Raw genomic sequence first — 21,523 nt, 5'->3', positions numbered from 1 at the left:
GCTCTCAGCTGTGCTCAATTCTGAAGAATACCCAGAGTTGTGACGATCTCCTTTGCAGATTTATCACAACCCACCAAACGGGATCACCATCTTGTCTGCCTGGTGTTAACACCGTCCAAGAAAGGGGGGAGAGCTTGGGGTCCGCTTGGGGACAGAGCAGTGCTCTGGTTTAGGGAAGGGCAGGCCCAGCCCCTCTCACCAGAGCCCCCCCCCTCCCCCGAGCTCCTCACTTGAGTCCTCATGCTCGGCTCTTCTCAAGAGAAAGCCACTCCAGGGGTGCCCCAGCCCTTGATCCTTGGAGGTCTCACTTGCCAATCCCCTGCCTCATGTTTTGCAGGAAGACCCTGGCATGTCTATCAGGAGGCAAAGGTGCAATTCAAATAGCTGGGGAGGAGATGATGACCAAGATGGGTCTCTGCCAGAGATTTGTTAGGGTGGAAAGCAGCAAAGGCAGCTGAGAGGGACAGAAGCACGCTGAAGCAATGACATTATTACACCCATGCCCCCACAGCCGCCTGCTTCCCAGTTGGTAGCCCCTTTCCAGGAGGCCCTGGGCTAATCACCCCCACCGGAGGCATTGTTTGGGAGATCCTGGTCCTTAGGCCCACTGCTGGTGAAGGCAGGAGGGGGCTATGTTGGGGCTTGAGAGGACGAAGAAGAAGAGTTGGTTCTTATATGCTGCTTTTTCTCTACCTGAAGGAGTCTCAAAGCAGCTTCCAATCCCCTTCCTTTTCCTCTCCCCACAACAGACACCTTGTGAGGGAGGTGAGGCTGAGGGAGCCCTGATATGGCTTCTAATCGCCTTCCCTTTCCTCTGCCCACAACAGACACCCTGTGAGGGAGGGGAGGCTGAGAGAGCCCTGGTATTACTGCTGTGGCAAGTCCAAGATCACCCAGCTGGCTGCCTGTGGGGGAGCTTGGAATCAAACCTGGCTCCGCAGATTAGAAGTCCACACTCCTAGCCACTACACCAAGGAGGAGGAGGAGGAGGAGGGCTGGCCATGGGAGGGAAGCGCAGGGCTGGCTAACACATCTTAACATCCAGGCATGAAAGGAGCACCCCTCCCTCCCTCCCTCCCCGCAGCTGGTGCAATCTCTCCTTCCTGGTGGTCTGTCACAGCTGCCTGCATGGGGAGCTGCTGCCACTGCCACCCCAAGGACTGAAGGAGCTGCAGGCAGGCATCCCTCCTGGCTCCCCCCACCTCCCCAAGCAAAGCAAGGACCACCCCAGGCTGTTCAGGAAAGCACCCATGGCGGGTCTGTTCTCCGGGGTCCCCAGCAGCATCTTCTGCCAAGCATGGCTGAGAGGCTTCTGCTGATGTTTGTCTTCATTGCCTGGACACTCGCTTGGCCATGCCCACCCCATTCCCAGATTCCTTCCTCCCTCTTGCCTCCTGTTCCCTGCCTCTGTGTCTCCTCCTCTGCCTTCTCTCTCTCTCCCTCTCTCATGACATGCAGCCGTGCTCTAGCTTTTGGGGAAGCTGCAGTCCTTTGCATTGTCTGAGGTTTGCTGTTCTTGCTTCTGGCCAGGGGATGGGGCAGGCCTATTCCTGCCTCCCTCCTCAGTCCTCAGTGCCTCTCAGGGTATGCTCCATGCCCTCCTTCATGCAGGGTGGGGTGGGGGACTGTAGGTGTAGCACAGCCAGCTGCCCGGTAAACTCCCAGGTGTGTCCGCAGCCCACAGATGGGAGTCAGCAGAAAGCCTGGCCCTCCCGAACTGCTAATTGAATTATATTGCCATGGAAAACAGAGGCGCTGCAGCTCATTAAACCCTCTTGCGCCCCATTAGAACACTGTGTGTTGCCTTTGTGGAGAGTCATTACCATCTATTACTGCACTGTTTGCATATGCCTTGCATTTTCTAATCCCTCCTGCCCCCCAGCCTCACTCACCACTGGTTTGAGAGGGCAGCAGTCATACCTGGGCACCTCCCACCCAGCTGCCAAGTCAGAGCGCCTGCTCATACCATGAGGATGGGGCTTGGCCATTGGGCTGTGTTGCCGAGTGGGCCAGAACTGGAGCACGAAGCAGCTTTGCCAGGCTGGGACACTGTGGCCAGTGGGAGGTTTGGTGCAGCCATGTGGACAGGGTGTGGAATAGGAACCCCTCCCCCCTCACACTGACAAACTCTGGGCGGGGTGATGCTTCTTACTCAAACAGGAGGCAGAAGATGATAGCCTTGAGGGAGGGGCCAAGTCTAGGACAGTGGGCAGAATCATGTGGGGGGGGGGGGTGTGACCAAGCAGCATGCAATGGGACGCTGCAGGGCTCCACTGGACCTTGGGCAAGGGAACCTCTGGGATCCCCAGTCTTGAGCGGAGCCTTGATTTCATTTAGTTGAGGCCCGCTGGCATTGCTGCTTGCCAGAAGTGTGGTCCTGGCACCATCTTTCCATGCTCTGCCAGCATCCCCCTGTAAGGAAGAGGGCTTGCCTGCCCTGGTCAGCCTGCCCTGGTTCAGTCCGGGTTAAAAGTAGGTTTTCATCCCCCTGGGCTCACCCCCCCCCATTGCTTCTTCTCTTTGTGTTTTGAGATTCTCATTCAGGGGATGGCTGGGGTCCCTGCAAAGTGCTTAGGCCTGGGACAGCTCCCAGTCCAAAATGCTACTTGAGAAGCCTTGTGCTACTTTGGTATCCAGATCCAAACTCAGACCACTGACCCCGCGTTGTCACTATGCATACAACCACATCCATTTGGCTCTGACCCATCTGCTTTGGTTGCTTTGGTGGGCTTCTGTGTATTTATTTGCATGGGTAGACCCTCCCTCTGAACCAGTCACACCTTGACCTTTCTCCCCCACTCCTTCTCTGCTGTCCCAGGCTGAGTGGACTGCAGCTGCTCCCCGTTGGACTCCCTAGCTCAGGATGCCTAGATGGGTCACCTCTCTCTCTCTCTCTCATATCAGAAAAGCCTTCCCCTCTGCCAAAGGTCTCTGGACCTGGCAGCTCTCAGGCTAGGCTGGCTGACAGTGGGGCCTTCTTAACCATTGTCCAGGTGAAGCACAGGCAGATAGCCCGGCCAGGCATGGGGGGCAGAGCTGGCTGGGGAGCCTCCTTCCCTCCCCATCCCGGGGGGGGGGGGGCTGCTGCTGAACTTCCTGCATCTGCAATGCCAGGCCTGACTGCCTGCGGCCTCTATATTCAGCCCAGGTTCCTCTGAGTGGATTAAGCAAATCTCTGATGGAAAAATCGGCCCTGGCACAGCCTTGCAAGTGTAACATTGTAGTCAATAATTCATCCAGCCCTGTCTCTCAAGCTGTGGCTTTTTTCCCCTTATAACCTCTGCCTGGTTATTTGTCTTTCACCTTTTATTGTATATCCAGGTGTAATACTATGCCTTATAAAATTTATCTGCCTCATTATTTTATGATGCAAGCCGTAGAGTACAAGGAAATGTCTCCACTTCTGACTGCAATGCCCAGTGCTGCTGCCACCGCCGCCAACGCATTGGGTTAGAACTTGTAGGTCTGCTATGTGCAAAGCAGTGACTGGAACACCCACATGCACACACACATGTGAACATGCATTTCTCCTTCTCCCTCATGTCTGCTGTGTCCCTTGTGCTCCAGCCTGGGAATATATTAGACTGAAGTCATAGAAAAGCATTTGCAGGTGTCTGGAGGCAATCGGCAGATGCATTCTTGGCACTCTTGGCATATTACAGCAGAAAATAAGTGATTTGCATTTACAGGAGCTTTCACGTTGCGTGCATATGCAATGGAGCCAGAAGCAGGACAGAGATTTGGAGGCTCTAGCCAAGGTTTAAGCCTAATTTTGACCATTGCAGGGATTTAACCCTAGCCATTTGGGAGAGAGACTGGCCTGGGGAGCCAGAATGGCCTGAGGGAATGCTGGGATAGCACTGGTCTCTTCAGCTGGAGATATTGCATGACTCCCCAGGCAGAAAGTACCTGGCACTGTCAGTCAGTAGACTGCAGAGCAGATAAGAATATCATAGAATCATAGAATCACAGAGTTGGAAGGGGCCATACAGGCCATCTAGTCCAACCTAGCTCAACGCAGGATCAGCTCTAAGCATCCTAAAGCATCCAAGAAAAGTGTGTATCCAACCTTTGCTTGGAGACTGCCAGTGAGGGGGAGCTCGCCACCTCCTTAGGCATCCTATTCCACTGCTGAACTACTCTGACTGTGAAAAAATTTTTTCCTGATATCTAGCCTATATCGTTGTACTTGTAGTTTAAACCCATTACTGCGTGTACTGTCCTCTGCAGCCAATGGGAACAGCATCCTGCCTGCCTCCAAGTGACAACCTTTCAAATACTTAAAGAGGGCTATCATGTCCCTCTCAACCTCCTTTTCTCCATGCTGAACATTCCCAAGTCCCCCAACCTATCTTCGTAGGGCTTGGTCCCTTGGCCCCAGTTCATCTTCGTCGCTCTCCTCTGTACTCTTTCAATTTTATCTACGTCCTTCTTGAAGTGAGGCCTCCAGAACTGCACACAGTTCTCCAGGTGTGGTCTGACTTGTGCCGTATACAATGGGACTATGACATCTTGTGATTTTGATGTGATGTCCCTGTCGATACAGCCCAAAATGGCATTCACCTTTTTTACCGCTGCATCACACTGCCTGCTCATGTTTAGTTTACAATCCACAAGTACCCCAAGGTTTCGTTCACACACAGTGTTACCTAGAAGCGTATCCCCCATCCAGTAGGCATGCTTTTCATTTTTCTGACCCAGATGCAGAACTTTACACTTATCTTTATTAAATTGCATCTTGTTCTCATTTGCCCATTTTTTCATTGTGTTCAGATCTTGTTGAACTCTGTCTCTATCTTCCGGAGTATTTGCCAGTCCTCCCAATTTGGTGTCATCTGCAAACTTGATGAGTAGTCCCTCCACCCCCTCATCTAGATCATTAATAAATATGTTAAAAAGTACCGGACCGAGCACCGAGCCCTGAGGTACCACACTACTCACCTCCCTCCAGTCTGATGAAACACCATTGACAACAACTCTTTGAGTGCGGTTCTCTAACCAGTTCCCTTATCCACCTAACTATCTGAAAATCCAGATTGCAGTCCTTCAATTTATCCATCAGAACATCATGGGGAACCTTGTCAAAAGCTTGAGACCTTGGCCAGAAGTGGACAGACTGGGCATGTGGGCCATTTGTCTAGTGCCCATCCTTCTTTCTGCCTTGATTCATGAAAACCCACTGGGATGCAGCTGCTTTTCCAGCATGCCCAATGAAGGGGAGCCTCATGTGGCCTCTCTGACCTTATGGCCCAGCCAAGAGTTCCCTGCCAATCAGAGGCCCTCAGCCCATCAGCTCCCACCAGGAAAAGAGAGACTACTCCTGAGGCCCCTGCAACATCCTATGCCCCGCCCCCCGGAACAGTCTCCCTGAGGGAAGGCCTGCTTCCTCCAGGGGATGAGAGGGCTCATTCCTGCATGCCTCGTTCTCATCTGCTGACAGATGTCCATGCCAGGCTCTCCCTTGTCCTCGCTCCGTGCCCATCGACTTCTTCTGTGCTGCTTCTTCCTCAACAGTCCCCGCCATGGTCACCTCTCACCCCAACACCACCATCGCCATCAAGGGGCAAGCCAAGGAGCTGAACTGCACGGCCCGAGGTGAGCGTCCCATCATCATCCGCTGGGAGAAAGGGGACACAGTGATTGACCCAGACCGGAATGTCCGTTACACCATCACCACCAAGGACAATGGGGACGAGGTCATCTCCACGCTGAAGGTGAGTGGAGAGGGAGGGGGCTGCCTATTGGCGCCCTCGTGTCAGCACTCGGCCACCAACTTCATGCAAGGCCCACCCAGGCCTTGCTTGGCCATAGGAGAAAGAAGTAGGACTGCCTCTATTGAGTGTGGTCTCCATTTGTATGTGTGGGAGCAGCCAGGATGCGGCGGAGAGAGGGGACTCAGCTTTATTGCCTTGGACTTAGAAAAGTTGTAAGGCTTCTCCTGCAAAGCACACGGTATCTTCTTTATAGCTCAAGCCGGCTGACCGCGGGGATTCTGTTTTCTTCTCGTGCCATGCTATCAACTCTTACGGGGAAGACAGAGGTCTCATCCAGCTCACAGTCCAAGGTACTAATCTCTAGCGGCTGGATGTTCCACTCAGCCTTTGAGGGTGAGGTGTGGGTGTTGCAGGTGGCTCTTCTGACAGCTTTACAAAGAGCATCAGTGGGGAAATGGCAGCAGTGGCTGCCCAGTCAAGCTTATCATTCACTTTCCTCACAAATGAGAACTTGAAAGACAGCAAACACAAGCAGCACGGGACAGGTGGTTTCCTGCTGTCCAGTTCAAAGAGACATCTGGACACAGCTCACTCCTGCATGGACACCATGAGAATTTCCCTTCTGGGCCAGGCAGAAGGCCTGTCCAGACCCGCATTTGGTTTCCTGTCTGTGACCAGGAGAAGCTTGAAAACAGGAAAGGTCTCTGATGGCTGCTGTCCCCTGTTGCCTGCCAGCCCACTCACCCTGTGATCCAGTACATAGCAGGTTGCTGCCTCTTCCTATGGAGGTTCCATTCCAGACTCTTGGGACCAGTAGCCATTCATAGAGCTTCTGTGAATGGATCTTGTTTTTAATGCTGCTTTGAATGCCCAGTAGCATCATCCTACTCGCCGCATAGTTAGAAGCACTTTATGATTATTCCTGTTCCTGAAAGACAGCCCCGCCTCCCCCCACTGGGTACCTCCCTCATGCTCCTGCCCCTCTTCATCTGGCCAGTCTTCCAGGTCTGACCAAGAGGGCCTCCATTTGTCTGGGCCATTTTGCTCTATGCAGGGCTGATTTATCCTTGTCTCCTTGAGGGCCCACAAAAGTTGGTGCCCTGCCAGACAAGGGGGAGGGGGTTGCCTTCTTCCCACAGTACTCTAGCCAGGCCACCATCTTCCACGGTGTTTCGTGTGCTATGCTGTGCACCCAGGAGCAGGCCCAGGAGGGGTGGTGTGGCTGGAACTCCCCTGCCTGACTTCCTGCTCCCTGTGCCAGAGCCCCCAGACCCTCCGGAGCTGGAGATCCGGGAAGTGAAGGCCCGCAGCATGAATCTACGGTGGACACAGCGCTTTGATGGCAACAGCATCATCACAGGCTTTGACATTGAGTACAAGAACAAGTCTGGTGAGTTGGGCGGAACCTGCGGGGAGGGGGAGGGGTGGGACTTCAGCAAGGGGCTGCCTCTTCCTGTGGCCAGGCTGGCTGAGGAAGTTTCTCCAGGGGCAGCAGCGTAAGGAGAACGGCGCTTGCCAGGCACCCAAGGCACTTCAAAGTGCTTCACAAAAGAGCTCTGCAAGGATTTTATTATCATCCCTGCCTTGCAGGGAGGAAAGACTAGGGGCTTAGAAGGAGAGGTGTGCTTGATGAATGAGGTTTGATTTGAACTGGGGACTCTCTGGGGCATAGCACTGTGACAGACTCCAGAGCCTGTGGCAGAAAAAGCAAATGGAAGTCTGGTAGCATGTTTTTACTCCTGCAGAAGCTTTCCTAGACTAGATCCCCACAGCCCCAGTTGAGATCAGGCTCCTAGCGGGAATCCTGAGGGGGACAGCATAGCTGTAAGTCTATCAGCAAAGCTTGTGAGGAAATCTCCCATGACAATATCTGGAGCATACTGGTGAAAAAGAGGCCAGTAAGGTGAGGTAGATTCATAGCTGGTTGGCAAGAAATTGGTTCAGGGCCCTGATCGATGGCATGTCCATGGAGTCCTGGAAGGAGGCCTCAAACTAGGCTTTGCAAGCAGAGATGCTTGGGATGGAACCTAGGATGCACAGCACTGAGTCACAACCCCTTTTCTGAGTTTTCTGTGCTGAAACTAAAAGCACCATCACATTTCCCCACTGGGATTAGAAATCTAATCAGCCCCTGCTGGTTGTTTTGTCACTCAGTGGAGGCAACCAGCACGCCCTACTGGGCCCTTGTACCCCAGGAGTCCTGGAAACTGCAGGATGATGCCCCAGTCAGAGTAAACATCCTCCATCTCATGGCCAAGGCCTACATTTCAGTCTTCTGTCCAAGAGCATTTGATGAAGGGAATTTGGAAACTCAAGAGCTTACTGGTCTCTAAGATGCCCCTGGGCTTGAACCTTGCTCAAGGAAGCAGGGGTTAGAAACAGTGCCTAGCTCTTGTGGTGGGATTTCACAGAGATCTGCACGGGGCCTGGAGCCATTCCATTGGCTCACAAAGGATCAGGAATCAGGGTGGAGCAGGGAAGTAGCCATGTTTGCATATAACACTGAGTGGAGAGACCCATGAAAAACTGTGAAGGGGATCCCTCCAGTCTGGGTGGGCGAATGGGCAGCAATGTGGCAAATAAAAGTCAATGCAAGCAATTGTGAAGTGATGTTCCCTGGGTAAAAAATGCACACCCCACATATTCACTGTTGGCAGGAACTGATGGGAGAGGGCATTCATGAATCACTTGATACAATATCAGGTCCGTGTAGAGCAGCATCAAGAAAAGGTGTTCCCAGGTCCCTGGTATCGCCTGTCTCGGGATAGCGTTCAGTTCCTGTTGTCTCAGAACAGGCCCTCAGAAGGTACTGAAAGGGCAAGCATAAGAAGAGCCCTACAGGATCAGGCCTGTAGCCAATCTATTCTGGTGCCCTGTTGCTCGTTGCAGTTTCCCAGAGTGGTCCTGGAGAACTCAGAAAACCAAGGCCTCTGGTACTGGGGGGGTCACGCTCCAGGCTACCACTGTAGATGAGGGGCTCCTTTACTCACCATGGCGAGTAGCCACTGATGGGCCTCCTCCTCCACAGATAAGCCTAATTCCCTCTGAAAGCCATCAGTGCCATTCAGTATCGGTAAGTGTTAGGAGCTTACTGTGGCACATGGCAACAAAAACTCACAGCTTCAAGAGTGGGCCCCCCGGAGTCATATTGGAGAGCTCAATGAAAGTATCAACCTTATGTGCTTCAGTGGTGAAGAAGGCAAACACTGAGGAATCATTAGGAAAGGGATTGGAAATAATATGGCCCATGTTTCAATGCCTCTGTATAGATCTGTAGGGTGGCCTCAGTTGGAATACTGTGTGCAGTTCTAGATGGGTAGTCATGTTAATCTGTCTGTAGCAGCAGAAAAGAGCAAGAGTCTTGTAGCACCTTAAAGCCTAACAAAATTTGGGGCAGGGGGGGAGCTTCTGCGAGTCATTGATCACTTCTTCAGTCTCTGAAGGTGTTACTGGGCTCCTGCTCTTTTCTGCTGGGTACAACTGTGGATGCTGCATCTCAAAGTGACCCTGCAGAGAAGAGCAGAAGACAGCAACCAAAAGGATGAGAGGGTTGAAGCATCTCCCCAAGTGGGAATCTGAGACACTTTAGGTTCAGACATAGATGACTAACAGGGGGCATAATTATGCATGGGGTGGAGAGGGTTGACAAAGAGGTATTTTTCTCTCCCCCTCCTCCCCAAAGGGAGTCATGGGCATCCAATGAAACTGATGAGCATAGATTCAGGACAGAAAAAAGGAAGTGCTTCTTCACACAGCAAGTGATTGAAATGTGGACTTTCCTGCCAGTGGAGGTTGGAATGGCCACAGGCACAGACAGCTTTCTGAATCGCAGAGTCAGGAGGCAGCATCAGGGGAAGGCCTTGGCTTCTAAATGCCAGTGGCGATGGGAGGTGTGTGTGCATGCGTGGTCTTAGTTGCCTCTTTCCAGACACACCTGGGTTGGCCACAGCTTGGAACACGATGCTGGGCTGGTTTTCACTCTGCACTGAGAACCGGGAGAAGTGCATACGCACACAAAAGCAGGTCCCCAGAATGAAACTTTGTCTGTCTCCAAGCTGCCCCTGGATTCGAACGTTATTCTGCTGCTTCAGCTAACCCAGCCATCCCCCCTGAAACCAGACATTTTTGATGTCAATGATATTTATGACCAGATACAGACTGCATAGTTTCATGTATGTCTTATAAGCTGTGTGTATGGCTGAGCATCCCACTCTGTAATCTCTGGGATGTTTATACATTTGCCACTACTAATAAAACCATAGCAAAGTTCAGAGTCTCAAAGGCCCCACCTGGCCCTTGGAGGAGCAGACTGCTTTCCCTGGCTTCTGCCTGGCCTGGTCACAGCCTGCGCTGAGTCCTCTGGCTGCTCCTGGCTTGTCCGTCCCAACTTCTTCTCTGTGCCCAGCAGTTTCTGTTCTGGCTGGTCCCCATGCCCTTCAAACCCCTTGGTGCCTCTGGCCTGGGCAGAGGACCCAGAGCTCCTGTACCTAGAGAAGATGGCTTCTTCAGTGTCTGCCAACCAATCCTCTCTTTTCATAGGAATTAATGATGAGCTGTGCAGGAAGTTCTTCAGCTGCCTTGTGCCCCATGAGTCTTCCCCAGACTCTGCTTATTCTTGGGAAGCAGAATTATTTCTCCCAAGCCACCCATGGCACTCTTTGTGCACTTGCAAGGCATCGGTTGGTATCTCTCCCATCTGGGAGTAGAGGATGAGCAGCACACACTTCCTTGCTCTCTCCCCCTTCCAGATTCCTGGGACTTCAAGCAATCCACGCGCAACATCTCCCCCACCATCAACCAGGCCAACATTGTTGATCTCCACCCGGCCTCCGTCTACAGCATCCGCATGTATTCCTTCAACAAGATTGGCCGCAGCGAGCCCAGCAAGGAGCTTACCATCAGCACCGAGGAAGCAGGTGCTGCCCCAGGCCCTGCTCGGCCAAAGCCCCAACACACACCAGTGTGGCTTCTCCCAGGATCCCCCACCCCAAGCACTTGTTTAGGGAACACGGCCCCTGGGTAAAAGGGACAGCCAGGGGGGCTGAAGAGTGAAGAAGTTTCAGTGTCACCTTCCCACCAAATAAGGTCCCCAAGGTGGTGGACACCAAACATGAAATCAGTTTAAATAAAGTATACAGGCAACAATGCCATTTTATATTTATATATATGCATCCTCTCCTTTTGCAGCTCCCGATGGGCCCCCGATGGATGTCACCCTGCAGCCAATGACTTCCCAGAGCATCCAAGTCACTTGGAAGGTGGGTCCTTGGGAGCAGAGGGGAGGCTGCGCTCCCCCAGGGGTAGTTATACCCATGGCATCCCTCAGAGAAGTTTCCTTGTTTTAAAAAAAGCAACCAACCACAGGCTTAACTGAAGCCTCGGTGTCCACCAACTCCCTTATGGTGGACTTCCAAGTGACTGAGTTAGCAAACGTCTGCCAGACCCTAGTCAATGAGCATCGTATCCCTTGCAAGCAGCAGGTGCTGCTCACCCACTTTGCAGAAAGAGCCAGGCCCACTGGTGGCTTCATCAGCCCTCCAGATTCAGCCACTCCAGCTTTTCTCCTCAGGCCAGGAGCTTGGAGGCCCTATTGGGTAGGCCAGTAATGTCCTTCTGGGGTGGATCAGTCACCCAGTAAAAATGGCTTTCACCATGTAGCTGCTCCCACTGCCTGATGTGCAGGAAAATGATGGGTCCAGAGCAAAGCCCCCAGGAGGCCCTTTAGGGAGAGACTCTGCAGCATTTTCGTCTCCTGGCACCATCACCTACCCAGCACTGTTATTTTTTAAAACAAGAAATGCCTTGGAGAAGAATTTGGCCATTATGCCAAGAGAACCGATAACTTATGACTTGGTGGAAGCAGGTGATCTTGAATGTTTTCTATTTCCAAATCATTTGGGGGGGGGATGTTGTTGGCAGAGAGGAAATGACATCACCTGATTCTGCCACGCCATAGTCCTCACATCATTCTTCAGTAGCCAAATTCTTTTCTAAACTGGTGTTGGTGTCTACGGGTTGGACTTGGGGACGTTGTAGCCTCTCATTTTGGTGTGAGAGGAGATGCTTCACTTGTATCTGCAGCTAGATCACCTTCACAACCCAGTGTCTATACTAAAATCCACCAGTGGGCAGTTGGCAAGTGACAGGAGGAGCTCCAGGAATGGCCTGGGGGCTTTCTGTTGAACCCCTCTTCCAGGCGGTCTTTTGTCACCCTTGTGCTTGCCAGGGCCCTTGGCAGCATTCACCTCATGAGCTTGATGGCTGAGGCAGGAGGGCCACCTGCCCCTTGTCCTGCTCCATTGCCCTGGCTCTGGGCCCAAGCTGGATTCCAGTGCTTGACTCTGTCTCTGACCATTGAGGCCAGATCTCTGTCCCTTGACTTGGGGTGTGTGTAATGAATCCATGGGTGGGTAGAGAGGCAGTGGGAAGAGATTGTGCGGATGCTGAGACACAAGCAGGGCTGGGGGATGGCCAATGAAATGGAGACCCTGATTTATTTTTCAGTATCGGTATAATGAAAAATAAAATAGATTAGTAAGTTAGGAGCCAGAATGAGACAGCAAGTCGGTAAATTTAGAGCCCCGGCCTCTCATCCTTCCTGCCTCTCCCCCAACCCCGACTTCTTAAGGGATGAAAAACAGATTAATGAAAAACAAGATTCCCTTGAAGCATAAGTCACTGTGTTTTAAGACTCTTTCGGCAAGATGGATCACTTCAGCTTTGTAACGTAAATTTGCAATCAGCCCTATTGATTTCTTAATGCTTCAAAGAAATATTGCTAGGATTGATTCAATTTCACCTCCTGCAGTTTTAAGGCCAGCAGTCCGGGGGAGATTTCATGCCCTCGTCAGCCCTGTGCATCCAGGACTGCTCCTAGCTCCTGACCTATTATAAATTGCCGCCTCTCCCTCCAGTGGTCAACAGGAGAGCTCTGATGTTCTCACCAGTGTTTGAGATCAGTGTCCAGGGGCAGCCTCAGAGAAACCAGACCATAATATGTTTCTTCTGGAAATGCAATCCATTCACAAGGCAGGGCTGGGTCAGAGGGCTGTGGTGCTGAAGCCCATGATATCAGACAGGGCAGTCCCTGGCAGGAGGGAGATCAGGTGTACTTCCTGTTGGCCAGCTGTGAACAAAGAGTCTGATATTTTGTTCGTCAGTTGACCTGTCCATAGATTGCTCCTCCACAGACCTGCCAGATGTTCTGTGCAGAGGGGTTTGCTCTTTTGGGCCAGTTGACTTCCGTTGCCCCTCCCCTCCCAGTTGTGCCACTGTCCTGCTCAGCACACAGTTGTTCAGATGGATTGGTTCACACATGCAGTCACATGTGGAGTGCTCGTTCAGGCTTGTGTTGCTTGACTTGGCTGTGGATAGGTAGCACTCACACCATAACCGTACAAAGACCATTTTCCACAATTCCCAGGTGGCATTTCTGGGAAGCCTGCAACCAAAAGGGCCAGAGGCTTAAAATAGTGTTTTAAAAAACTGAAAGCTGGATTGCGATAGAGAAATTGACAATTAATTTTTAAAAAACGTGAGAAATGGCTTCTGGTGGAGGTCAGAGCATACATAGGCAGTGAAATCGGTCACAAATTTTACAAAGCAAATCACAAAGAAACATGGAGGTGCTTTTTTTAAAAGGCCTATCACTTGGTGTTCATCTAAGTAGCCCTCAGCAATGTCCATGTTTGGTGCAGCCCAGTTGTGCAAAAATACCCTGCAAACCTGTTGCGTGGTTGGTTGAGCCATTAGGGGCAGAAAGGCAATCCACTGCTGCCTGATCATCAGTGTTCATATGTCAATATGTGATTCTCTTATGCTCTGCATTTCTCCCCAGTGGGGAGCCCAAGTGTCTTGTATCATTCTCCTCTTCTATGTTTTATCCTCATCACAATCCTCAGGGGTAGGCTGAGAGTGCTTGACGGACCCAAGGTGTGGATTTGAACCTGGGCCCAGCCTCTCCCCCACACTGATGAGCTTGACTGCTGAGTGTGTTTTTGGCAAAACTGGTAACATCCTTGGAGCGCCCTTTTCTGGGGTCTCTCCCACCCTGGGCCTCAGTGGGCCCCAGACAATGACCACAGCCTGTCTGGGAGCAGCCAGCCAGCCCACCAGGGGCCACTTGCAGGCACTGCCACCAGCCCTCTGGTCACGGGACTGCTGCTGCTGCTGCTGCTGCTGCTGCTGCTGGTACAGCGGTGTACAAGCAGCACTTGTGGAGACTGTGGCCAATGGACCTCCAAGTCCTTGTTCAGAGGCAGTCAGGATGCTGATGCTGCTCCCAGTGAGCCAAAGGGGAGGAGGAGGCATCCATAATGCTCTTTGTTCTTTAAAAAAAATCTCTGCAGGCCCCCAAAAAGGAGCTCCAAAATGGGGTGATCCGTGGCTACCAGATTGGCTATCGGGAAAACAGCCCTGGGAGCAACGGTCAGTACAGCATTGTGGAGATGAAGGCCACCGGGGACAGTGAGGTCTACACCCTGGACAATCTGAAGAAGTTTGCCCAATACGGGGTAGTGGTGCAGGCATTCAATCGGGCAGGCACCGGCCCCTCATCCAGTGAAATCAATGCTACCACCCTGGAGGATGGTAAGTGAATGGTAGGGAGCCCTCGGAGGTGCCTCTTCTCTACCAGCTGAGCCCTGATGGCCTGAGATGTCCAAGGTGGGGGCTGGCAGCATGGTGCCTCTTCCTGCTGGGCCAGAGTCTGCCAACTCCCCAAAGTTTCTGCTCCATCCCAAACAAACTGTTGCGGAAGATCCTGTCAGATGGATGCTTCCAGCCACATTTCCAATTACCTTTGCATCACCTCCATGTCTGTGACCAGTGATCATCCCTGTAGTTTAGCCTTTGCCAGGCTGGAGTTGGTGCCTGGTGCCTTGGTTGCAGTCTCTAATAAGCTCTGCACGTCCACTAGATGCTTTGGACCATCACAAAGGGATCACTGCCACCCTTGGCACCTCATGGTGTTCCTGGTCCAAGGCACAGCTGCCTCCCAGGTAGTGGAAGGGTACCTCGTGCTGCTGCCTGGACTCTCTGCTCTGCTTCTATCCCAGGAGCAGTCCTGGCTGGCTGCTGGCTACCTGCCTCTGCTTCCCCTTGGCTTGGTCCACCCACCTGCCCACACCCTCAAGGTTCCCCAGAAAGGCCAGGTCAGCACTGGAGCCCTTGGAAACACAAACATAAAATTTCTCCCTCCATTTGCTCAGCAGTTTTTCATACTTAATTAAGACCCTCGTTAGCCTGTCAGTACAGGAGCGTTTTCAGCTCGATTAGCACTCCTCCTGGGGTATTCAAAGGTCCCTGTTTTAACAGTAGTGCCTTCCCCATAATTATATTGCCTTCATTTTGTTTGAATGGACTCTCTATTCGTATATTGCACCCGGCCCCTAATTGCACAGTGCTTACAGTTTTCCACCTAAGTAATATGAAACAATAACCCTTTTCAAAGTGGATTGCCGGGATGATGCATCATCATTTAAATGCTCATAAAAATTAGCACACACTCTTTGGGGGTAGTGGGATCTCATTACCTCCATCCCCCATGCTCACCATGCTTCTCCTTTCGCTTTCTTCCAAGCAATCCAACAGTGGGTTTCTCAGGAAGTGTCAGAGTTGCAGGAGTGAGCTATTGGGACATCACAACAGCACCTGATTGACTTAGGCTCCAATGTGGCCAGCTGGCCAAATGGCCACCACTGTTGTGGCTTGGAAGCCACTAGGGAGAGCCACAGGTCTTGCAGGTCCTGCAGCCTCTTGACTGTCCACTGTGTAATGAGGGCCCAGGAACAGCTGTGGGTGGGGGGACAGAAGGCGTTCAGGGTGTTCAGGCCTTGTTGAGGGCGTGTGGCTTTCCCTCACAGAGGCTTCTTTTGGCAGTGCCCAGCCAGCCCCCAGGAAACGTGAGGGCCTTGTCTATCACCTCTGACGTGGCCGTCATCTCATGGTCTGAGCCCCCACGGAGCACCCTCAATGGAGTCTTGAAAGGATACCGTGTCATCTTCTGGTCTCTCTATGCGGATGGAGGTGGGTCGGTCCTTGTCTGGATTCCTGGTCTTAGCCTCATTTTGCACTCTAGGAGGGAGGCAGTTGGGTCTCCTTTTCTTTTGAGGGTTTTTCTGACTGTTTCTGTCACAATGTTGCCCCAAGATTCACACAGCAATCTTTTGTCCCAGCTGAGGGCAGCATGTGTCGCTCTGCCTTGGGTGGACTTAGATGGGTATCCTGGGCCGTGGGCCGTGCAAGCCCACATTGGCCTCTTATGTGGTATGAACTCCCTATGTCAAGCTGTTCTTTGGCTTGGCAGCCCCTTCTTTCCAGAGACTCTTGGCCAATTGGCCAAGCTTTGCTTTGTCCCCTCCCCCAATGTCAAGGTAGATGGGTGTAAGGGATGGAGGGGGTGGAGCATCCATCCTTGAAGGATCTCAGAAGGTCTCTGTGTCCCCAGGATGACTGCCTGCATACCCTCTCTTCCTGGCCACAATCCTGCTGTTGGGACAGGGCTGCCCCCTTGAAGAGTCCACAGCATAGACAAAGCTACGAGGGGGCAAGGTCTGCTGGGGGAAGAGAGTCTGGCTTGTTCATGACCAGCAAGAGCAGGTGCACCAAGGGACAGTGCAGCTCTAAGGACCATGAGTTATGGGGATCTCGATGGTGCAGGGGGTCAGACAGGGGAGTGGTCTGGCACACCCTTGAGAATGCTCTGCTGTCCTGGCCTGCGCTCAGGTGGTCATATGGCTCTGGGCAGATGGTGCCTCCCTGTGCCTCTGGCAGGATCCTCTGTTTCCATTGCATGGGCATCCCTATCCCACCTAAGCTCAGACCTCCAGATCTTCCTTCGGGAATGGAGTGCAAGGAGCCCTCTGCTTCCCCTTTGCACGTGCCCTGCATTTCTGTACTCTGGTTGACAGACGGGAGTCCCCACCCTACTCCATTGTGGGTTTCATTCACAGGGCCAATCCAGAAAGGCCCTTGAGGCTTCTGCTAGCTCCCAGTGAGAAGCTTTTGTGGGGTGGGGTGGGGCAGGGCAGGAAAGGAAAGGAAGCTTCCTTCTCCTCCTCCTCCTCCTCCTCCTCCTCCTCCAGCCCTGACCACTCAATTTTCCCCACAGAGTGGGGGGAGATGCAGAATATCACTACCACCCGAGAGCGAGTGGAACTGCGTGGCATGGAGAAGTTCACCAACTACAGTGTGCAAGTCTTGGCCTACACCCAGGCTGGAGATGGTGTTCGCAGCCATGTGCTTCACATCCAGACCAAGGAAGACAGTGAGTGCCAAAGGATGGGCAAGCACATGGGGGAACGGGGGGGGGAGGGGCAACAACAGGCACTCTGTGCCTTCTCCGTGATAGCTGGGAAATTGTGCTGACAGCTCCAGTTCATAGACTCATAGAATCATAGAACTGGAAGGTACCACATAGGCCATATAGTCAATGCAGGATCAGCCTAAGCATCCAGGATAAGTATCTATCCAGCCTCAACCTCCTTTTCTACAGTCTGAACATACCCAGTTCCCTCAGCCTTTCCTCATAGGGCTTTATCCCCAGGTCCCATATCATCTTCATCCTTCTCCTCCGCACCCTCTCAATTTTGTCCACATCCTTTTTTGAAGTGAGGCCTCCAGAACTGCACACAGTACTCCAGGTGTGGTCTGACCAGTGCCGTATACAATGGAACTATGACATCTTGCGATTTTGAGGTGATGTCTCTCTTGATGCAGCCCAAGACTACATTTGCCTTTTTAAATGCTGCATCACACTGTCTGTTCATATTTAGCTTACAGTCCACAAGTACCTCAAGATCTTGTTCACACAGTTACCCAGAAGTGTATCTCCCATCCAGTTTGCATGTTTCCCATTTTTGTGACTGAGATGTAGAACTCTGCACTTCTTAATTAATTGCATCTTGTTCTCATTTGCATGTACAGATCTCATTGAAAATCTATCTTCTGGGTAACTGGCTGGATCCTGGGGATCCAATGACAGTTTCTTCAATAGAGAGTGAATCACTGCCTCATTCAGACCATCTGGGAAGGTTCCCATAGACAGGGACAGATTTATGATCTCCCAAAGTGGTCTTCTTGTCACTCAGCTTCAGGAGCCACGAGGGGCAGGGGTCTAGAGGACATGTGGTTGGCCTCAATGAAGCTACCAGCCTGTTGACATCGGTCTGCGCAAGACATCAGAAACCGTCAGTGATGGCAAAGGAGCCTCCAGTTCCATTACTGTTTTAAATTTTGGGGGAATGTTGTGGTGGAATTATGAGATTTTATCCAGAAAATAGCTTGTGAAAGCCTCACAGCTAATTTCCAATTGGTTGCTGTTTGGGCATCCTTCATGCAGGGTGGTCAGGGACCAAATTACCCGAAATAATTGTGCCAAGCATGAGCTTGCAGATGCAATGGCGATGGCATAAAACTTACGTTTAGCGTCTCACATGGCCATCTCATGGGCTCTGATAAGTATCCTGTAAGATGTTCTCACCACTTCATCATGAGTTTGCCTCCAACCCCGCTCTAGTCGTCTCAGCTGCCATTTCTTAGCATGCAGCTCCTCTGTATACCAGGGGATGTGCTTAGAAAAGGCAGGGAGAAGGTGTCAGAGAGTAATTTCATTGATGGTGGTCAACATCTGGCTGTGCCAGTCAGTGACCATCTCATCTAATGAGTTGTTGGGATGCTTTGGGTCCCACAGAACATTCAGGAATCCTTCTGGATCCATAAGTCTCCATGGACAGGCAAAAAACTGCCCTCTGCCTCAGGGGTGGGGAATTCATAGTCGGGCCTTCACGACATAGTGGTCTGGCCAGGGCACTGTATATGAAACGATCAGATCCATCTCTAACCCTGTGCCAAAAAGCAAATTCAACTTTTAGAGAGCCAGCTTGGTGTAGTGGTTAGGAGTGCAGACTTCTAATCTGGCAAGCTGGGTTTGATTCCTCACTCCCCCACATGCAACCAGCTGGATGACCTTGAACTTGCCAGAGCACTGATAAAGCTGTTCCAACAAGGCAGTAATATCAGGGCTCTCTCAGCCTCACCTATCTCATAGGCTGTGTCTGTTGTGGGGAGAGGAAAGGGAAGGTGACTGTAAGCTGCTTTGAGACTCATTCGGGTAGAGAAAAGTGGTATATAAGAACCAACTCTCCTTCTTCTTCACCCACCAGATGGGTAGAACTGGTAACAAATTGCAAGAGTCCTACTGTGGCCATGGATGCCACCAGGTGCGGGCCCAATCCAGAGGCATGGACATTGAAGTCCCTCAGGATGATAAATCTGGGGTACCATAGAATCATAGAATCACCGGAAGGGGCCATACAGGCCATCTAGTCCAACCCCCTGCTCAACACAGGATCAGCCCAAAGCATCCTAAAGCATCCAAGAAAAGTGTGTATCCAACCTTTGCTTGAAGACTGCCAGTGAGGGGGAGCTCACCACCTCCTTAGGTAGCCTATTCCACTGAGTCCACTCGACCACCACCTCTAGCAGGTTTGACAGGGTGTCTGCTGGTGCATTTGGCAGATGGTATACCAGCCTGATAGCCAAACTCTCAACCAGGTCTGACCTCAGGCCAACACACTGAATTCCTGGGATTGTTGGCTTGGAAATGTCCTGAAGGAAGAATCCTCCCAAAATAGAATGGCCACACCCATCCCTGTCCCACCATCCATAACTGATGTAGGACTGAGAATCCTAGGGGAACAAAATCTTCAACCTATTTGAAAAATTAAAAGAAAAATAAATGCTGTTTTACAAGGAACATATTTTTTATAGTGTGCATATTATTTTGCTTTTCTCCACCAGCCCTCCAAAAGAGTAAAAGAGAAATTAAGAACAAAACACAGAACCCCGAGCCAGAGGAAAACAAGAGCTTCCCTGGAAATATTGAGGCTTTTCCCCTCTCCTTCCTACACAACCAAAGGACTGAGCTGCTCCATTAATTCTTTCCTTCGCCTTGAATCCCATTGTCACTATGACTTACAGTGGGGATTTCAGAAATACCCATCTTGAAAAATGTTGCCTTCTGATGCTTTGCAGAGTACCAGAATCCATGGGGAGAGTTTGGGAAGCAGCCACGCTTTCCAGAGTGACCACAGCAGGCGGCGGCTGTGTCTCAGGAAGGAGTGGGTCCTTTTTAAGGGGGCTGGGGGAGAGCCCAGGAGCAGCAGGGGCCCATGAGCCCAGACTCGGGTGTGCAGCCAAGAGGAGGCCTTTCTCAGCCTGCAGCCCAAGCTGGTTTGCTGGCTGGCCCTAAGGCCTTTGCTGGGCCTGGCTGACCAATTCCCACTGCAGTGGCATGCAAGAGGATGCGTGAGTGTCTCTTTCCCCACCCAGCAGGAGAGGGCCCTGAGGCAAATACTGGCCTCGCTGGGTGGGGTGGGGGCATACCCGTGGCAGCCCCCTTGTTCTTTTTGATTGGGCAGATGACACCTGAGTCCTGGCATTGTTGTGGTGGGGCCACCCCCCCCTGCCATGTCTGGAGTGGCTGATGAGTCTCTTTGCCATCCCCTCCCCCTTCAGCCTGGAGCCTGGAGTGTCTCATGGCTCTCATTTAAAATTCAAATCTGTCTCATTTAGAGCGAGCTGAGAGGCTGAAATGCCTGCTTCTGCCAGAACAAATTGTGTCACCACTTCTTTACCTCCTCTCCCTCTTCCCTTCTGGGGGGCCTGCAGAACAGCTCTGCTGATGGGGGCAGCAAGGGGAGGTGGCACTGAGGTTTTGGGTCTGTGGATAGGAGCCGGAAGGAGCTACAGGAGGGAAGAAGGAAGGAGCAGAGCAGGCAGGAATCCGTCTTTAATCTGCATGGGACCCAGACCCCATTTTTCCTCCTGAGGGGAAACTTGGGCATGCCCCTTTGGCCTTCTCAGCCCCTGGGCCTGCCTCTGGCTGTTTCCTCCTGTTTTGGAGGACTCTGGGCTTGGCTGTGACCCAAGGGGACCCAGACCCCTGCAGCTCTAGGTAGGGCACATTATTGGGTCCCTGCCCATTTCCAGCCTTGGTGGGGCTTCAGGCCTAGCTCTCCTACTTGGGCTTCCACTCCCTTCTTGTGACCCATCCCAGCCCCTGACAAGAGCAAGAAATGGGAGGCCCCAGATAGGCACGCCTGGCCTCGACCAGGGCCAGAGCCTTCTCGGTCCTGGCCCCGACCTGATGGAATGAGCTTCTGGGTGAGCTGCGGGCCCTGCGGGACCTTTCCGTCATCTCCAGGGCCTGCAAAACGGAGCTCTTCCGCCAGATCTATGGTTGAGGCCGGATTAGTGCAGGAAGAGCAAGTGGAGTTCCCCTGATGCTAACAACGAATATCATTTCTGACTTGTCTCTTCTTTCTCCTCCCTCTCATAGAAGGGTAGGGGGGGTTGAGGGTTCTGCCATTTTGCTGCTGTGATTGTTGTGTTGTGGATGTTGTGATAGTCCATTTTAATGGGGGTTTTAATGGCTTTTTAATGGGTTTTTAGCTGGACTTTTGTAAACTGCCACAAGCCACCTGAGAGTGGGGGTTAATAAATTGAATTAATAATAATAATAATTATTATTATTACTAGTAAATAAGCCCGCTGCAGTCTGAATGCAGCGGGCGCTAGCGGGGCTCGGGAGCGTCAGGGGCCAGCTCTGCAGGCATGCTTTATATTATCATTATTGTTGTTGTTGTTATCGTTATCATTATCATTATCATTATTATTACTATTACTACTACTACTACTACTACTACTACTACTACTACTACTACTACTACTACTACTACTACTACTACTACTACTACTACTAGGGGCAAAGCCCGTTGTATCCAAGAATACAACGGGTGCTAGAGCTT

The 21,523-nt window shown here is 51.8% G+C and overlaps 1 protein-coding gene across 2 annotated transcripts in view; it reads left to right on the top strand.

The window, feature by feature from the left end:
• The window catches only part of DSCAML1 (DS cell adhesion molecule like 1), a 181,783-nt gene that overhangs the window by 129,389 nt on the left and 30,871 nt on the right, over positions 1-21,523 (top strand). For both annotated transcript variants that reach the window (XM_077306938.1, XM_077306937.1), the window contains 8 exons: positions 5,515-5,714; positions 5,968-6,064; positions 6,976-7,104; positions 10,463-10,630; positions 10,902-10,972; positions 14,063-14,303; positions 15,594-15,740; positions 16,825-16,980. In XM_077306938.1, the coding sequence (XP_077163053.1) occupies positions 5,515-5,714; positions 5,968-6,064; positions 6,976-7,104; positions 10,463-10,630; positions 10,902-10,972; positions 14,063-14,303; positions 15,594-15,740; positions 16,825-16,980 (1,209 nt within the window). The remainder of the gene's footprint in view (positions 1-5,514; positions 5,715-5,967; positions 6,065-6,975; positions 7,105-10,462; positions 10,631-10,901; positions 10,973-14,062; positions 14,304-15,593; positions 15,741-16,824; positions 16,981-21,523) is intronic.

The sequence above is a fragment of the Paroedura picta genome, chromosome 12 (genome assembly GCF_049243985.1).
Source record: "Paroedura picta isolate Pp20150507F chromosome 12, Ppicta_v3.0, whole genome shotgun sequence".
Classification (NCBI taxonomy): Eukaryota; Metazoa; Chordata; class Lepidosauria; order Squamata; family Gekkonidae; genus Paroedura; species Paroedura picta.
The sequence above is the reverse complement of the archived record's forward strand: the minus strand, read 5'-3'. Positions and strand labels throughout refer to the sequence as shown.